This window comes from Urocitellus parryii, chromosome 15 (genome assembly GCF_045843805.1).
Source record: "Urocitellus parryii isolate mUroPar1 chromosome 15, mUroPar1.hap1, whole genome shotgun sequence".
Lineage (NCBI taxonomy): Eukaryota > Metazoa > Chordata > Mammalia > Rodentia > Sciuridae > Urocitellus > Urocitellus parryii.
In genome coordinates this window covers 13,667,528-13,685,763 of record NC_135545.1, presented here as the reverse complement: position 1 = coordinate 13,685,763, position 18,236 = coordinate 13,667,528, and the positions used below count along the sequence as shown (strand labels likewise).

Below are 18,236 nucleotides of genomic sequence, written 5' to 3'. Positions count from 1 at the left end.
AATCAAGGCGGGGGAGGGGCCTTAACCCTTCGTTGGCGGGCCGGCCGGAAGGCGGCCCCTCCCCCCCACGGGCGGGAACAGGATGTGAGCCCGGGCGGCAGAGGGGGAGGGGAAGCCTCCGGCGACCGCCCCCCACCCCACAGCTGGGACCCACTTCTCCCGCCCCAGATGTGGCGGTGACGCAGCCGCCGGAGCCCCGTGCCATCCATCTCGGAGTCAGAGGGGTCCAAAGTCTCGGACTCGGGAGTCTGGATTTCTGCACCGCTTCTTGAGAGACCTCGAAGTCCAGGCCCCCGCGACCCTACTCAAGGACCTCAGGTGCCCAGCGCCCCCTCCTGGGGGAGCCAGGAGTTTGGGACGTCAGCCCCTCAGGACCCGGGAGGCCGAGCGTCCGGCACCCGCGTTAGAAGAACTCGGGATCCCCGAACTCACATCCCCTCCAAGAGTTCAGAAATCCGAGCCACGGTCCCGGGTTGGAGAAACTTGGGATCCGGACCCCTAGCGCCCCAGCCAGTCTGTTTGGGGCTGCGGCAAGCACCACTTCAAGGGGACCCAGGAATTCTGGACCCCTTGCGCTCCGCCTCGAGGTGATTTAGTCCCTGGCCCTAGAGTTAGGGGAACTCACGGACCCGGGTTCTCCCACAGTTCTACCTAGAAGGTTAAGGAGTTTGGGTCCCAGCGCTCGCATCCGAGACGCCCAGTACCCCCCTCTTAGAACACCAAAAATTCGGACTGCCGGACCCGCTTCCCGAGGGGCCCGGGATCCTGGTTCCCGGAGTCCGAGAGCCCGAGGTCCACAAGCCTGAGTTCTGCTCCGGGCCTCCCTGGGGACCGGCTTAGGGTAGACTGGGAATTCGGCTCCCCGGCGCGCGCGGGCAGCTCCCCGGGAGGAGCGGGGAGGCGAGGGGCCCGGGCGGGCTGGGGGAGGGGGCGGCGCCGCCGTGAACAATGAGGGGGCGTGCCGGCCGGGCGAGCGGAGGCGCCGGCGGGAGTTGGGGGCCGAGGGGTGTGGGAAGGCGCTGGGGAGATTTTGGCGGCCGGGACCGTGATCTGGTCGGGAGGGATCGACTGGAGGAGGGTGGAGGGCTTGCGGCCAGCGCCCCAGCGCTCAGTCCTCAGCGGGGGAGGGAGCCGTCTGCAGGACCCTGGCATCCGGTCCCCCAGCCTCCGCCCTCCCCTGGGACCCCGCGGCCTCCCGCCCACGGCTTTTCCCAGCCCTGCCCCTAGCCCTCGGCTCCAGCCAGAACTCAAACGTTCCCAGGATGCCTGATTCTCCGACTCCAGGCCGACGGGACTCCTAGCTTCTGCGACTTGCTCTTTTCATTCTTTGTCTCAACCTTCCCATCTTCTCAAGGTTCTCTCCTTATCCCCCTCTTCCTGTCACTTTGCCTGTCTTCCCCATTAGTTCCTCCCAAGGGGCCCCTCCCTTCTAATTCCAGAGCCCCATATGTGAGTGTGGAAAGCCAGGAGACCTATGGGGTCCTGTACCCAAGAAAGGGGTCTTTCTGCAGGTTGCTGCTGCAGTGCTGCTGAGCCATGCCTGAGGGAGCCCGCGGACTGAGCCTGTCCAAACCCGGCCGTGGCCCCAGCCCCAGCCCCGGGTGCAGTCACAGAGGTCAAGCCTGTGAGTGCCCAGCTGTGGGTGAGACTCCGACAGGTGAGCACCCAGGCAGGTAGAGCCTGTAGGCATGTTTCTTATTCAAGATTTGAGGAACCCTGGGTGGCTAGTCTAGTGCTGGACAGTGCTGGCAACACAGGGGGTGACCAAGACAACCCAGCCCTGTCCTCACAGAGTTCCTGATCTGGTGGGAAAGACAGCTCTTCACAATCAGTGACAGTCTAGAGGGGAAAGCCTGGGACCAAGTGGCCTGGGCTGTGGTGCAGACACCTGGGAGGTATGGGAATCCAGTCTGGGAAGTCAGGCTTCCTGGAGGTGGCAATAGCTAACCAAGAATTGAAAGGTTGGGAGGAGAGAGTTGGACAAAGACAAGGAAGACTGTCCCCACAATGGCCACACTGGGAACAGTATATGCAAAGACCTGAGCCGCAGCTTTGGGTAACTGAAAGAAATTGGGGGTGACTGGAGTACAGGGCAAGGTGAGGTGCGGCAGTGGGAAGAGAGCTGACTGGAGAGGTGTGGTGGCCACTTTGCACGGGGGCCTGTGGATCTGAGGAGTTTGGGCGTTAGTCAAGGGCATGAGGGTTACCTTCCTGTGCGCGATGGAGTACGGGGAGCAGGTGGGTGGAGTAGATAAACTAGTGGCTGAAGCTCAGAGAGCCCTGATGGGAGAAGGTTGGGCCGTGAGGAAGACAGGAAGAAACCTTTGGGAAGGATTTGGCCAAGTGAGGTGAGTGGGCTATGGGAGGGGGCTTGGCAGAACCCCTGACCTCTCACTTCACATCCCAGCAGCCCCTGCAGCCCCCGCCATGGCTTCCCCTCGAGGTTCTGGGAGTTCCACATCCCTGAGCACTGTGGGCTCTGAGGGAGACCTGGCTCCAGGGCCCAGCCCAGCCTGCTCAGCCTCCAGGCCAGAGCCCCTGCCAGGTCCCCCCATTCGCCTGCATCTGTCACCCGTTGAGGTCTCTGGTTCGGCAAAACCCTCGAGGCTGGAGCGTGTGGCCCGTGAGATTGTGGAGACAGAGCGGGCCTATGTCCGGGACTTACGCAGTATCGTGGAGGTGAGGTGGGCAGGCACCTGAGGGCAGTGGGGACTGCAGACAGGCCCCTTGGCCCCAGTAACCCCAGTCATCCCTACAGGACTACCTAGGTCCCCTGCTGGATGGCGGGGTCCTGGGGCTGAGCGTGGAGCAGGTGGGCACCCTGTTTGCCAACATTGAGGACATCTATGAGTTCAGCAGGTGAGGCGGGGGTGCTGAATGCTGTTGGGGGCTGTGTCCTAGCGTACACTATAGAGCCCTGTAGCATTCGCTCCAGGCTGGCACATGGGGTATGGTGACGTCAGTCAGGGTTCACGATAGAGTGAGGGCCCAGGAGCGTAGGGGACAGGAATCTAAGAGTGTGGATGAGGTCCAAATATCAGGAGGGGGTCTCAGTGCAGTGCCAGGCTCACAGTGAGTCCAAGAGTCTTGTGGGGCCTGAAGGTCGTAGCCATGTCAGCACTGTGACCAGTTTGTCCTGATTTGCTCAGGACTTTCCCAGTTTTAACCCTGCAGGTCCCTTGTCCTGGGAAATTGCTTAGTCCCAGAGAAATCAGATGGTTGGTGGCCCTGGTGAGGAGGGTGTTGGGTTCAAAAATCATGACATCTCTGAGTGCTTTGGTGAGATCTCGGGATCACAATAAGGTTGTGGCTTTAGCAGTCAGGACACCCTTCTCCCCTGGGCCATAGTGTTCCTTTTATGTCATGACATAAACCCACCCTCCCCACCCCTGTTCATACCAGTTGTGACAAGATTTCAGTCTAAGTAGTGTGAAGCTGTCCAAGGACAGAGTCTAACCAGGTTGCAGTACCCGGGTAGTCAGCAAAGACCCTTCCTCTGGACAAGACATCCCCTTGAGAGACCCTGGCTATTGCCAGACCCTAGCCCCTGTGGACTATTGGGAGGTCCTCCCGTGGGGGACACATGGAAGTAGTTCCTCACCTTCCCCTCCTCCACAGTGAGCTCCTGGAGGACTTGGAGGGCAGCCGCAGCGCAGGGGATATTGCTGAGTGCTTCGTGCAGAGGGTGAGTAAAGCCAGGGTTCTCAGCCAGGACCCGCCCGGCAGAGGGGAGCAGGCCTGGTCTAGGCTGGAGGGGGCCCTGGGAGCTGGGGTTTCCCTGACTCCTGTCTCCTGCAGAGTGAAGACTTTGACATCTACACGTTGTACTGCATGAACTACCCCAGGTGAGCTGTGGGGAGCCCTGCAAAGCCCAGGCTAGTAGCCAGCCCTCCTCCCTGTACCCCCTGACTGCCCTTGGCCCCGCCAGATCCTGACTGTCCCCATACCCTGGCCACTTGCTGAGCCCTTCCAGCTCCGCCCCTAGAACTGCCAGGCCCCCTGACCTGTGCTGTGCCCCCAGCTCCCTGGCCCTGCTCCGGGAGCTCTCGCTGTCTCCACCAGCGTCCCTGTGGCTGCAGGAGCGCCAGGCCCAGCTTCGTCACTCACTGCCCCTGCAGAGCTTCCTGCTGAAGCCCGTTCAGCGCATCCTCAAGTACCATCTGCTGTTACAGGTCAGCTGGCCCCTGGGCGAGGGCAAGGTCCCAGCCATTGGTCACCTTCTGGTACTTCTGGACCATGGGCCCAGCAAGAGTTGGGCCAAGCCTGCGGAGGTGTCCTCTGACTTTCCCCCAGACTCTGCCCTTGGGGAGGCATCTGGGCCGCAGAAACTGGGCCAGTGTTTGGTGTCAGGTCTCACTGGCCATAGGGACTGGCACCCCACGTCCCACAGCCCGGTTTTCTCTGTCTCTGCCTCCTACTCTGCATTTCTCCTCTGGTAACTCTCGTGTCCTCTTTTCTTCCCTGCCTGTGTACCTGACCTGCTGGCCACGTGGCAGGAGCTAGGCAAGCACTGGGCAGAGGGCCCTGGTGCCGGAGGCCGAGAGATGGTAGAGGAAGCTATTGTGTCCATGACAGCGGTCGCCTGGTACATCAATGACATGAAGCGCAAGCAGGAGCACGCAGCGCGCCTCCAGGTGGCCCAAGAGTGGGCTGGGCTGGCCGTGGGGAGTGAGCCGTGGGCCTGGGGCGGGGGTCAGTGCTTCGAGGCAGCCTTAAAGGGTTGGCTCAGAGCAGGTCCCTGTCACTAACCTCCCCGTGTGGCGTGTGTATTTATGTGCCACCTGTTCGTGCCTGTCCCTGCTCCTGGTGGGGTCCCAACAGGAAGTGCAGCGGCGGCTGGGCGGCTGGACTGGCCCGGAGCTCAGTGCTTTCGGGGAGCTGGTGCTGGAGGGCGCCTTCCGAGGTGGTGGAGGGGGTGGCCCCCGGCTGCGAGGGGGTGAGCGGCTGCTCTTCCTGTTCTCACGGATGCTGCTTGTGGCCAAGCGCCGGGGGCCAGAATACATCTACAAGGGCCACATCTTCGTGAGTTTGGGGATGGGGCTGGGCTAGACTGTTACTACCTGGTATGTTCTATGTCCCTGTAACTAAACCTAAAAGGGTGGGGGAGTTAGCCTGGTTTAAAAGTGCCACATTTTCTTGGGTTCAAATGTAGCTTAAGGCTTGTTAGGAGGTACAGGGCTGGTAGGGTATGCGAGTAGTGATGGGGTGAGATCTGCAAGGGAAAACCTGGATTTGCCCACGAGGTAAGTGTCTTCAGCGGGAGGGACCATGGGGGGCCTGGTGAGGGTGAGAACAGAGCCTCGCCCTGTGGGGAAAGGGGACCCGGCATATGGTCTTATAGGATGCATCCTTTGGGGGCATAGGCCCAGATACACCTCCCGGGCATCTTAGTGCCTGCAAGACTTGGGGCTGGGCCTACAGGACATTGAACCAGGCGCCTCTCTGCCCCTAATCCAGTGCTGCAACCTGAGTGTGAGTGAGAGTTCTCGAGACCCTCTAGGGTTCAAGGTGTCCGATCTGACCATTCCCAAGCACAGACACCTGCTCCAGGTGAGCATAGGGGTGGGTGGGGCTGCAGGGTTCCTCCAGACCTCGCTCCTGGCTTCCTGACTCTATCCCACCATCAGGCTAAGAACCAAGAAGAGAAGAGGCTGTGGATTCACTGTCTCCAGCGCCTCTTCTTTGAGAACCACCCTGCCTCCATTCCTGCCAAGGTACAGCTCCTGCCACTGTGCGGGGCCGGGGGCTGGAGTGCTGGAGACCCTACCCCCATAGTACCGGAAGACCCTCTGAGTACAGGGACACTCCTGTAACATGGTCACTAAAGGCACAGAATTAGACCACCTGGGCTTGAATCTCAGCTTTACCATGACCCTGCTTTGTGACCTTGGGCAAGTCATTTTTAACCTCTTTGGGTCTCAACTTTCTTACCTGGGGGAATTCTGGTGGCCACCTCCTACGTTCGTGGTGAGGACTAGTGGTCATCAGGCCTGATGCAAAAGCACCCGTTTATGAGAATGGTGTGGTGCTCGCAGACCAGCCGACTTGACCCTCACCCGTGTCTCTTTCAGGCAAAACAAGTTCTCCTGGAGAACAGCCTGCACAGTGAGTTGGGACCTTGGGCCGGGAGGCTGTGGAAATTGGACAGTTACTTCCAAGGAAAAGTGGGCTTTTAGCCTGAAACTCTCTCCACAGGTGCTCTGAAAAGTAAGACTGTCCCAGAGCCTCTTACACCCCCCCTCGGGTCTCCCCAACCTCGGGATGCTGGAAATTTCACCCCTGGCCGAAGGAATACAGGTAAATGAGGGCGGGCTGAGGCTGGCCCCCCAGCCCTCCCCTCCCAGGATCTCGGGACGGCTCCTTACAGGATTCCGACCTGCGTCTCCTACAGCTCCATCCCCAGGGCTCTCTGCTGCTCGTCGTGGCCGCAGGCAGTCTGGTAAGTACCTCCACCCAGAGATGACCCCGAAATCCAGTGAGAGTGAGGCTCCTGATATCACTGTATCCTCCCCAGAGCCAATGAAGGACCCGTATGTCATGTTTCCACAGAACGGTCAGTGACTGGTCCCTCCCTCTGTCTGTCTGTTTCTCTTACCCCAGGGGATACCCAGGGTGCTGGAGGAAGGGGATGGGGTCATTCATTAATTAGAAGGAGTAACTCTTTTCTGCATCTCACTCTTTCTCTTCCTGTTTCTCCATCTCCAGATAAGCCTGGATTCAAGGTAAGAAGCACCCCAAGGCAGGGCCTAGAGGTCTGGGTCTGATGGAGGAGTTTTGAGTTCCAAAATCCTGGGTCTAAATAAGAGGGTTGGGGCTTAGATTCCCCCAACTGAAGGAGGGAACTGGGACCCAAAGTCAAGGGCCAGGGCCCTCCTGGCTCCTGGCTTCCGCTCACTCTCCTCACAGCATGCTGGCAGCGAAGGGGAGCTGTATCCCCCCTCAGAATCGCAGCCAACAGTCCCAGCTTCTGGACCCCCTGAAGACCTGGAGGATGCTGGGCCCCCTTCACTGGACCCCTCTGGAACCTCAATCACTGAAGAAATCTTGGAACTGCTAAACCAGAGAGGCCTCCGGGATCCTGGGGTGAGCTGGGCACCTCATCATGGTGTTCTTGGGACTCTTGTTTTTCTTCTTTGGTGCTGGGGTTTATTCCAGGGGCACTTGCCCACTGAGCCACATCCCCACCCCTTTTCATATATTTTTTAGAGACAAGGTCTTGCCTGTTGCTTAGGGCCATGCTAAGTTGCTGAGGCTGGCTTTGAACTTACGATCCTCCTGTCTCAGCCTCCCAAGCTTCTGGGATTACAGGCGTGTACCACCGCCCCCGGCATGTTCTTAGAACTGTGTCATGGGCAGAGAGCAGGGACCAGGTCAGCCAGCCCACCCTGATGTCTTGGCTTCTTCCCATGCTCACTACAGCCAGCAATCCACGACAGTCCCAAGTTCCCCAGAGACTCCCAGGTGCCAGGCGACAGCAAACCGCTCACATTCCAAGCCCTGCCCAGCCGGGACTCTTCAGAAGAGGAGGAGGAAGAGGAAGAGCTGGAGATGGATGAACGGGAACCTTCTCCACTCCACGTCTTAGAGGGGCTTGAAAGTCCCAGTGCAGCTGAAATTCCCGACATTCCCAGTCTTACTAAGATTCCTGACATACCTAGCCTCCCCGAAATTCCCGAAGTTCCCTGCCTTCCTGGTCTCTCTGACATTCCCAGTGTTTTTGAAATGCCCTGCCTTCCATCCATTCCCAGTGTGCCTGACGTTCCCAGTCTCCCCAGCGCTCCTGCTCCCTGTGACTCCTGGCTCCCATGCCCTCTGCAGGAGCCGGCCGAGGCCTTAGCCCTCAGGAGAGAACTATTCCCTAGAAGCAACCCTGGGGAGCTGGGAGAGCCTCCCTCGGAAAGCAGGGCAGGACAGGAGCAGGAAGGAGAAGGGATATCATTCCCAGATTTCCAGCCCCAGGATGTCACCCAAGCTCAGGGATTCCCAGATGAGCTGGAATTTCGCTCTTGCTCAGAAATCCGAAGTGCATGGCAGGCATTGGAGCAGGGGCAGCTGGCCCGGCCAGGCTTTCCAGAGCCACTGCTGATCCTGGAGGATTCGGATCTAGGTGGAGGCAGCAGGAGTGGGAAGGCAGGAGCCCCGCACTCAGAGCGGGCAGCATCCCGAGTACGAGAGCTGGCCCGGCTTTACAGCGAGCGGATCCAGCAGATGCAGCGGGCTGAGACGCGGGCATCAGCCAATGCCCCTCGCCGCCGGCCTCGGGTCCTGGCCCAACCCCATCCATCCCCATGCCTGCTCCAGGAGCAGGTCGAGCCAGGTGAGGTCTGGGTGGGTGGGTGATCAGTGGAGGTGGCCCAAGATGGGGCACTAGAATCCAAATGTCTGAGAGGTTTTGGGACAAAGATAGTGGAGGGTTGGCTGGGATCTGATGGTCCAGGTGCTGCCATCAGCAAAGGGCTGGCCGCAGGATCAGTCCTGACTCATCCACTTTGCACACAGGGCCCCGGCCTGCCTTTGGACATGTGCTGGTATGTGAACTGGCCTTCCCACTGACGTGTGCCCAGGAATCTGTCCCCCTGGGCCCTGCTGCCAGGGTTCAGGTGGCCGCACCTTTATCTAGCCTGGGAGGCCACCTGGATGGCCAGAGTCTAAATGTTTCAGATTTGCCTGAGCAAGGCCATCTGGGCATTCATGCTCCCACTGTTGCCCCTTTACTTGGGCAAGGAAGCCTCCAGAATGTCCCCGCTCCAGCTGCATCACCTTTGCCAAAGCAAGAAGGCCCTCTAGCCATCCAGGCCCCAGCTGTTCCAGCTGTGTCTGATGAAGGCCACCTGGAAATCCAAGTTCCAGCTACCACTTCTTTGCCTGCACAGAGAAACCATGTGGATACTCAGGTTCCTTCCGCCACCTGCCTTCCTAAGCAAGGGCGCCATGTGAACGTCCAGATTCCAACCAGCACAGCATGGCCCCAGCACAGAAGTTGCTCTGATGTCATGGTTTTAGCCAGCAGCCCTTTGCCCAGGCAAGAAGGCCACCTGGATAGCCAGAACCCCACCAGCATCCTCAGAACTGAACAGGGAGGTGCCAGGGCTGATCAGGGCTCAGCCAGTGTCTGTGTCCAAGCTGTCAACCTTTTGCTGACACATGAGAACAGCTTGGACCATCAGATTCCAGCCAACACGCCACTTGCTTCGTCACGTCACCTCCCAGACACTCAGGTTCCAGGTACCTCACCTTTACCTGCACATGGAGGCCCCCTGGACCATCCGCTTCCTGCCAGTGCTCCACTGTCTTTCCTCCAAGAACCCCCAGACATTCAGGTTCCAGCTGCACCCCCCTCGCCCCAGCCACAAGACCTCTCGGACACCGGGGACACCGGGAACCAGGCCCTCCCCCCTTCGCTCAAGCAGGCAGGCCTTGGGGACGCCCAGGCTCCAGCTGCTTCCCCACTGCTTCCAGAGCACAGCCTTGTGGACACACAGGCCCCCAAACTCACTCCTTTGTTGGGGCAGCAGAACCCCCTGAACATCCCTGTTCTGGCTCCCACGCCTTTACCTGAGCAAGGAAGCTCTCGGGACGTTCAGAGCCTGGTGCCCACCCTGGTTCAGACCACCATGGTTTTATCCAAACCAGGAGGCCCTTCCATGTCTCTGGATGCCAGGTCAGAGTCTTCAGACTGCACCCCTCCCCACAGTCCCCCGCGCCCCACACGGCAGCTCCTGGGCCCCAATGCAGCTGCCCTCTCAAGATACCTGGCCGCCTCATACATCAGCCAGAGTCTGGCTCGGCGGCAGGGGCCTGGAGGAGAGGCCCCTGCAGGCACCCGGGGTCCCTGGTCTTCCTCTGCCCCCACTTCCAGGGCACCTTCGCCGCCACCCCAGCCCCAGCCCCCACCGCCCCCAGCCAGGCGGCTCAGTTATGCCACCACTGTCAGCATCCAGGTGGGGGGTGGGGGGCGGCTGCGGCCAGCCAAGGCCCAGGTCAGGTTGAACCACCCTGCTCTGCTGGCCCCCACCCAGGAGCCTGTGGGCCTTCGAAGGGCCCAGGGGACTCCTGATGCCCCTTTCCACACATGAGCCATATCAGGCCACCTAAAAGGCGTTTGACCAGATGCCATGTGCTCTCAGGATCCCACCTGGAAGTTCCGACACAGGTCTACAAATGGCTTCAGCTGCATACCTGGGATCTGCTTTCATAAACGTCCCTTGCCTTGCTACAGCAGGGGTAGGGAAGAAGATGTCATTAATATTTTGTTAATTAACATGAAATTATGTGTGTTTTCCGGTTTGGGAGGTGGTGGGGGATAATAGGACCTGATGAATGGGAAGTGACACACAAGCCCGTGACTGGCGTACCTCTTCCAATTCATGAGCCTACCTGTGGGACCTGCTTATCCAGCTATTTCTACCCTCCTCATCCTTGCACCCAACCATCACCCAACCCATGTCGCATTCCATTCCTCCCCCAGGCCACCTGCCATCTCCCCTCCATCCTAACAACATCCATCCATCCACATTTCCACCCTGACTCCATACACCTCGCTCAGCCATCTCCAGATCCGTCAGCTGACCCATCTGTTCCTCCCTAATTGGGTTCTTCTGGGTCTTTGTACCACAAAACTTCAGAGATATGCCAGAACCAGGGCAGATAAGGTTTGGGCCCTAGCAAAAGTGTCCCACATCTGTTTGGTTTCTCTTAGCAACAATCCTCCCCAGTATGAATATCCCAATTCTTTTGCTCCCCCTCACTTGGGACCTCCGCAGTTCTTCAACAGGCCCATGTGGGAGGAGGCTCCCACAAAGTAATTCAGATTGTGGAAACAGAAGGCTTTTTATGGTGGAGCCCTTCTCCCCCTCCTTCCTACAGTGGTATGCCCGGTGAGAAGCCTAATCTACACAGCTTGTTTGATGAGAATACCAGCTTTCATCAAACACATCTTGTGCTTCAGCATGTTGTGTTTTTCTGTGGAATTCTGAGGCACCCGTGTCATGACTGTAAATTCAGGCCCTATATTTATTTACTTGGTGTGTGCCCTTCCTCTCTGAGCCTGTTCTCATGTACAAAACGACTCAGGAAAGACCCTAGCATTGAGCTGTGTTCTCATTTCACAAATGTGTCTGCACCTCTGACCAGGGGCATCATTGAAATCACAGATCCTCCAAGGTCTGATCCCTCCCTACTGAATAAAAACCTCTAGGCTAGGAGCTTAGGAATCTGAATTTTAGTACTAGCTAAAAACTGGATTTAGCTCAGTGTGGTGGCACATGCCTGTAATCCCAGCAACTCAGGAGGCTGAGGCAGGGGGATCCCAAGTTTAAGGCCAGCCTGGGCAATTTAGCAAGACCCTATCCTGTCTCAGAATTTAAAAAGGGAAAATAAAAGTTGATATTTACTGGGTACTAGCTGCATACCAGAAGTCTTATGGACACTTTATGTAAAGTCAATCACTTTTGGTCTTAACATCTCAAAAGGCAAGTGGCAGGGAGGGTGGGGGTGTTTTGTTGCCCAGCATTTAACCCAGGGTCTAGCATGTGCTTGACAAATGCTCTACCACTGAGCTACACCCTCATGCTCTAAGGATGTGTCACTCAAGATGAGGACACTGAGGCAAAGAGATAAGGCACTTACTCAGGGCCACAGCCAGGTTCAAGTCTGTGCTCTTGAATTTGAGCGCCTATCCAATGCCCTGTCATGCTTGCCCCCAAGAGACATTAAGAGCAGGTGTTTCTTTGGCCCCAGGAGGCTCGCGGCCAGATGCTCCCAGGATCCCAGGTGATCGATGCTTAGCTGACCCAGGCAGCAGCCCAAGGCCTGGCTCAGTGTTGGCTGCTGTGCCCCAGGGCCTGGGCTGAGTCCTGGAGGCCTCTGATGGAGGTGGACTCAAGTTTGCAGTCATCAGGACTCCACTGTAGCCTCCAAGGTCAGGCCTGAGCAGCACATTCCCAGCCGCCCCCAGCTGTCCATTCCCTGAAGGAAAGTTCCCGGCTTGGCCTGAGCTCCCAGTGCGGTGGAATTCCTGGTATTTAAGGAGAGGGGAGGGGAAAAGGGGCTGTGTCTAAGGCAGCAACTGGGAAGGAGAGGCTGCCCCTTTCCAGATGTGCTCCAGCTGTGTTCCTGGGAGGGAGCCAGGAGCCTCAATAAAGGGATCTTTGGACCCTTTGGGAATACCATGGGCCCTGGGCCCACCCCTCAGCCCCTCCTCCTAGTGTGTGAATCCCATTTCTCTGGCCCAACTCCTGCTATAGGGCACTTCTTTCTTTTTAAATGGTACTGGGAACTAAACCCAGATGTCTCCTACCTATGAGCTCTATCTCAAGGCTTTTTTTTTTTTTTAATATTTATTTTTTAGGTATAGATGGACACAACACAATGCCTTTATTTTTATGTGGTGCTGAGGATTGAACCAGTTCCTGGCCAGTGCTAGGCAAGCGCTCTATCACTGAGCCACAATCCCAGCCCCATCTCAAGCCTTTTTAAAATTCCTGAGTTTGCAACCCTCCTGCCTTAGCCTACAAGTTGCTGGGATTACAGTTAGGAACCACCATGTCCAGTTAGGAGTGTCCTGCTGAGGGCCAACCAGTCTGCCTGCTGAGTGTCTTTTTTGGAGATAAGGCTAAAATCAGGTTCAGAAAGTTACTCCAGCACGGTGTTACATGCCTGTAAACCCGGTGGCTCGGGAGGCTAAGGCAGGATTTTTAAGTTCAAAGTGTGCCTAAGCAACTCATTGAGACCCTGGTGTCTAAACTAAATATTAAAAGGGCTGGGGGAAGCCAGGCAGTGGTGCATGCCTGTAATCCTAGCAGCTCAGGAGGCTGAGACAGGAGGATACAGTTCAAAGCCAGCCTCAGCAAAAGCAAGGCAACAACTAGTGAAACCCTGTCTCTAAATAATACAAAATAGGGCTGGGATGTGGCTCTGTGGTTAAGTGCCCCACCTCCACCCCTCAGTTCAATCATCCCCCCCCCCCCCCCGCAACAAAAAAGGGAGGGGGAGGGTGGCTGGGGATGTGGCTCAGTGGTAGAACACCCCTGGGCTCAAACCCCAGTACCAAAAATGAATGAATAAATAAATAAAAAGGGTTAAGCTGGCTGTAGTCCCAGCTACTCTGTAGACCAAGGCGGGGGGATCACTTGAGTTCAAGAATTAAGAGGCCAGCCTGGGTAATGTCCCGAGACCCCATCTTAAAAAGTGGGGACGGGGGCTGGGGATGTGGCTCAAGTGGTAATGTGCTCGCCTGGCATGAGCAGGGCGCGGGGTTCGATCCTCAGCACCACATAATAAATATTTTTTAAAAATTCTCTTAAAAAAAAAAAAAGGTGCAGGTGAGAAAACGAGACTCAATAACCAGAACCAAGTTACTGAGAGTGGTCTTCAGCAGACCCTGGCTCAGATGGCATTTCTCCCTGGAAGCCCACCAGACATTCCAGGCAGGGTCCAGTATTTCTGTGGGCCCAACTTCCTGGGCTTCTCCCACAGGTGGACTATTTTGAGTTGCTGCTTACTGACTGACTGGAACAGAGAGGGGCTCTTGGATAGAACTGTGGCTGCCTCATGTATTTACAGCCTGGGTTTTTCCACTGCTCAACTGCCCCTCACTCACACCTTTTACTAGGTGCCCTTGGACAACTTACTTCCTGGTGCTTTTCCTTTTCTCCTCCACAATTGGGGAAAACCTAAAGGTGGCTTTATCTACAGCAATACAGGGTGTAGGCATTCCCTACACCCTGGTTCCTACAACACCACAGGCCTGCCAAATGGGCACTTGAGCCCATCTCAGAAAAGGGTTGACCCCATAAAAACCGAGTTGCCCTGGGGTACAACTTGGTGGTACAGCCTGTAATTCCAGGGATGCAGGAGATTGACAAGTCCAAGGCCAGCTAAACCCTAAGCAAATTAGCGAGATCCTGTCTCAAAAAAAGTTGCCACACTGAACACACTGGGAACTGCTTTTTGGACAGGGATAGCCTCCCAAGCAGATAAAAAAAATTATTGATACTGGATGAAGCCAGCCATGGAGCACAAGAAAACTAAAGCGGGGCTGGGGATGTGGCTCGAGCGGTAGCGTGCTCGCCTGGCATGCATGCCGCCCGGGTTCGATCCTCAGCGCCGCGTACAAATAAAGATGCTGTGTCCATCGAGAAACTAAAAAATATTAAACCCCCCCCCCGTCTCTCTTAAAAAAAAAAAAAAAAAAGAAAGAAAGAAAACTAAAGCACATGCTTAAGCTGAGGTGGAACACTTAAGATCAGGAGTTGAGACCAACCTAGACAAAAAAGCAAGAACCCATGTGGGGAGAAGAGACCAAAGAAACAAAACAAAAAGCCAGCACTGGGGGCCAGTGTCGCTCAGTAAGATGGGAGAAGCAGATTCCTTAGCATGTGTAGATTCCTGCACTTGATTCCCAGAACCCAAAATAGCAGTCAAAGGACTGAAAAAAATACAGAATGCTGGGTAGTGGTATGTACCTACAGACTGAGTTACTTAGGAGGCTGAGGCATAAGCATCACATCAGCCTAGGAATTTGAGGACAGTCTGAGCAATTAAGGGAGACCTCTCCTCTTAAAACAAAAACAAAAAACCCACCACCAAACCCACATGCTCCTAACCCTACAGCCACCAACGACACAGAACCACTGCCACCTCAGCTGTGCTAGTATGCTGAAGTCTACAGGAGGTGTAGGGAAACAGATCCTGCCTGCGCCAACCTGGCACCTCCACCCATAAACACCAACCCCAGAGCAATCACTTCTGAGATGGGTTAGAATCACAACCAGCCATGAGATGGGGCTTTCCCTGTTCTACTAAAGACTCACTACCACAGAAGACCACAGTAGTCCTTGGGCCCTTAATATCCCACACTGTTTTATTACAAAGGTGAGCTCTGATCTCCATGATGGGCTTATCGGTAGGACTTCTGGTAGCGAGCACGAGCACCAGGACCTCCAAACTTTTTGGACTCGCAGCGACGGGGGTCAGCAACCAGCAGGGTCCGGTCATACTGGATGAGGATGTCTTTGATCTCCTTCTTAGAAGCCTCATCTACATCTGAGGAGATTAAAGAGTGTGAAAATTTATAAAGTCCTGAATTTGGTCCCCAAACACCCACCCTGACTAAGAAGGACCTTCTTTAACTCACATTTCTGGTAATAGGCCACCAGGGCTTTGGAAATTGACTGGCGGATAGCTGTGAGGAAGAGACACAGAAAAAGGTATGTGAGCTTGTGAAGGCCCAAGACTAGGGCCTTGCTACCAGGGCCACCTCATACCCATGTGTCCTGATCCTGAGACTCACCATAAATCTGGGCCACATGACCACCACCCTTCACACGGACCCGGATGTCCACGCCAGCAAACCGCTCCTTGCCCAGAAGCAGAACGGGTTCCAGTAACTAGAGAAATAGGAGGAAATGAACAGGGCTTTTAAGTTACAACTTCAGCAGCTTAGCCACCTCACCGAGCATTCATTCTCTCCCTACTTCTGCCACCACCAGTCTCAAAGTTCTACTGGAAGGAGATCCAGTTGTCACCAAAGGCCTCTGTACAGAGCCAGGAAGAAAGATTCAAAAAGGCCAAATAGAAGACTAACACAAGGGCTGGGTTTGTGGCTCAGTGGTAGAGCGTGTGCCTAGCATGCGTGGGGCACTGGGTTCGATCCCCAGCACCACATGAAGACTAACACAATTGCAACAAACAGGAAAAGGCAAACTGATCTGAGCTCCTTCCTTTGTGTGTCCCTCTCTGGACCTCGGATATCCCCGCTTTAAGATGAGTTCCTAGAATACTGAACAGTAAGAAGCATTCTATGGCAACTACCAGGGCTGTTTTCCAACCATGGAAAACCTTTCTAGAGCTACTTAGGTAGCTTTTCTGAATTCTCAATTTCCAAAGAAGTTACAACTACACTGCGAACTCTGCCACATTCTTCCTTTCCCAACTCTAGTAGGTGTTTTCACCAGTGCCTATTTATACACTTTTGTTTGTATTTGTGTTCTTTTCCCTCAGCTGGTGACTTCACAGATTCAGCAGAGGTTGAACCAAGGGGTACCACTGAGCCACATCCCCAGTCCTTTTAATTCTGAGACAGGCTCTTACAAAGTTGCTGAGGTTGGCCTTAAACTTGTGATCCTCCTGCTTTAGGCTTCCAAGTTGCTGGGATTACAGGTATGTGCCTTGGCCCAGCTAGACACTTTTTATTCTGTTTGTTTTACCTACTTGGGTCTCTTCTTTCCACCCCTTCCCAAGCCTTCTCTGTGCTCCACATTCCAGCTCTGGCCACTTTGGATCAGTTTCTGATATTAAGTCCAGCCTATCTTCCCCACTAGTCTGGGAGCTCCATGAAGGCACCTGAGTTACTACTCTGTCCCCCAAATTCAATAAAAGGTAACAGACAAATCCTTCAAACAAACCAACAGCCAACAATAAACTACAATATTCAGCCAGGCACAATGGCGCATGCCTGTAATCCCAGCAGCTCCAGAGAATGAGTTCAAAGTCAGCCTCAACAAAAGCTAGGCGCTAGGGGGCTGGGGATATAGCTCAGTTGGTAGAGTGCTTGCCTCTCATGCATAAAGTCCTGGGTTCAATCCCCAGCACCACCAAAAAGAAAGGAAAAAAAAGTGAGGCACTCATCAACTCACTGAGACCCTGTCTCTAAATAAAAAAATACAAAACGGGGCTGGGGATGTGGCTCAGTATTTGAGTACCCCTGAGTTCAATCCCCAGTACATAGGGGGAAAAAAAACCCTACAATATTCGATAGCAGCTATACAAATGAATCTCAGACACCATTCAATGTGGATGTTCCTTCCTTTTAAAAGTAATTGACTTAAAAGAAGAAAGCAACACATCTTACATGCCAGAAAACTTTCTCAGAGAATCTTATTTTGACCTCATCATCCTTAAGAATAGAAATTATCCATTTTTCTGAAAATGAACCCAAGGCAGAGAAAAATCTACTAACTTGCCTCAAGTAAAATAACTAGACACCAGGCTCAGATTACTTTCCTTTCTGAGCTAGCCCCCAAAATTCTAAATAGTAAGTGGAAGAACCCCTTTCACCACGGAGCGTTTAAACACACTCCAATTCGGTTTCTGTTCTTAGTATCTATTGTATTACATCCAGACCTTACTTCAGACACTTGAGATTTATCAGATACAAAACACTGACCCTTCCTTAGATTTTCTAAGGAAGGAAAACCTACAACCAGGACGCATAAACTCTAGTATTCCTGTTGCCACCTGGAAAAATATCCCAGTTTACAAAGCACTCCCTGGACCTTCTACACCCACGTTTTCACTTTCCAAACTCAGCTTTTATATTTTTGAAACCCAAGCCCGGCTCTATTAATAAGTATCCCATTTTTATGCCCCAAACTCAGTGCCTAAATCTTGCTCTAACAATGCTAGCTCACTCCGCTTCCAAGATCGGTAACATCTCCGTCTCCAAAATGAACCCGCTCCACTCGACGCCCATCCCCAATCCCAGTACCTTGTATTGCAGCGTGCGCGGCTCGATCATCTCCAGCGGACGCCCATTCACCTTGATAAGGCCGTTGCCCCGTTTGCAGTGCGCCACGGCTGTGGCCGTCTTCTGTGGAAAACGAGGGAGCCAGATCGGCGTATGAGCTTTGGGTCCTGGCTCCCAAGGAGACCCCAACCCTTGCCCAACTGGCCTCTCACAGACCCGGGCCTCCCCTGACCCCACCCACCCAGCGCCTAGCCTACCTTGCGTCCGAAGACTTGTACGGACTGAAGTGGACCCTTGGCCGGCATGGCTGCGAGCGTAGAGAGCAGTCCTCACCGCGCGGTGCTGCAACCGGAAAAGGGAAGCATGGGGGTCACCCAGGCCACTTTTCAGGGTCTGCGCAGGCGCTCTAAACGCCACGTCGCGACAGTTGGAAGCTTTACGGCTGACGTCATGCCGGGGGCGGGGCCTCTGATAAGGTGCGGGAGACCCAGCCTCCTCACAGCAAGGGGAAGGCGGAGCCTGAGAGGTGGAAGAGGCGGGGCCGGGGAGCGTAGCCTGCCGAGCGAGAAGCCTAGAGGGAGGGTGATGAGTTTGCGTCAGTTCTCGGTCTCCCTCCGCCCCTCTCTGTTTCTATTCTTACTCTCCCACCACCGGCCATGTTCCAGCCCCCCTCCCCAACAGTCTTCCCTGGAATCCTGCACGAGAAATCAAGCTGGATTCCCAGAATCTTAGCCCCAGAACCCACCTTCTTTGAGAGTTCTCTCCCAGA

General features: G+C 55.1%; 2 protein-coding genes across 4 annotated transcripts; one reads left to right on the top strand and one right to left on the bottom strand.

The window, feature by feature from the left end:
- The first annotated feature begins 114 nt into the window (after positions 1 to 114).
- Plekhg2 (pleckstrin homology and RhoGEF domain containing G2) lies at positions 115 to 11,084 on the top strand. 3 transcript variants are annotated; one of them, XM_026411561.2, is made up of 19 exons: positions 115 to 318; positions 1,512 to 1,657; positions 2,408 to 2,679; positions 2,759 to 2,859; positions 3,619 to 3,685; positions 3,799 to 3,845; positions 4,022 to 4,172; positions 4,497 to 4,634; positions 4,822 to 5,022; positions 5,458 to 5,550; positions 5,628 to 5,714; positions 6,072 to 6,105; positions 6,196 to 6,297; positions 6,392 to 6,439; positions 6,515 to 6,553; positions 6,706 to 6,722; positions 6,907 to 7,083; positions 7,420 to 8,317; positions 8,500 to 11,084. In XM_026411561.2, exons 2-19 carry the CDS (start codon positions 1,537 to 1,539, stop codon positions 10,074 to 10,076), a joined length of 4,170 nt encoding a protein of 1,389 aa, XP_026267346.1. In that variant the 5' UTR covers positions 115 to 318; positions 1,512 to 1,536; the 3' UTR covers positions 10,077 to 11,084. The 3 variants fall into 3 exon arrangements, with proteins under 3 accessions (XP_026267346.1, XP_026267347.1, XP_026267345.1); XM_026411562.2 differs by having other exon boundaries at positions 115 to 587; positions 2,411 to 2,679; XM_026411560.2 differs by lacking the exon at positions 115 to 318 and adding an exon at positions 1,070 to 1,354.
- A 3,761-nt stretch (positions 11,085 to 14,845) lies between these two features.
- Positions 14,846 to 17,834, bottom strand: Rps16 (ribosomal protein S16). The gene is made up of 5 exons (XM_026411558.2): positions 17,725 to 17,834; positions 17,489 to 17,590; positions 15,293 to 15,389; positions 15,137 to 15,184; positions 14,846 to 15,045 (listed from the first exon to the last, which is right to left on the bottom strand). Exons 1-5 carry the CDS (start codon positions 17,770 to 17,772, stop codon positions 14,900 to 14,902), a joined length of 441 nt encoding a protein of 146 aa, XP_026267343.1. The 5' UTR covers positions 17,773 to 17,834; the 3' UTR covers positions 14,846 to 14,899.
- Positions 17,835 to 18,236: the final 402 nt, after the last annotated feature.

Coding starts and splice junctions, on each gene's coding strand:
- Plekhg2 (XM_026411561.2), top strand. CDS start 1,537: ATGCCTGAGGGAGCCCGCGGACTGAGCCTGTCCAAACCCGGCCGTGGC. Junction 5,715..6,071: donor CTGCCTCCATTCCTGCCAAG/GTACAGCTCCTG, acceptor TGTCTCTTTCAG/GCAAAACAAGTTCTCCTGGA. Junction 8,318..8,499: donor CCAGGAGCAGGTCGAGCCAG/GTGAGGTCTGGG, acceptor CTTTGCACACAG/GGCCCCGGCCTGCCTTTGGA.
- Rps16 (XM_026411558.2), bottom strand. CDS start 17,772: ATGCCGGCCAAGGGTCCACTTCAGTCCGTACAAGTCTTCGGACGCAAG. Junction 15,185..15,292: donor TCATGTGGCCCAGATTTATG/GTGAGTCTCAGG, acceptor TCTTCCTCACAG/CTATCCGCCAGTCAATTTCC. Junction 15,046..15,136: donor GGTGGCCTATTACCAGAAAT/GTGAGTTAAAGA, acceptor TAATCTCCTCAG/ATGTAGATGAGGCTTCTAAG.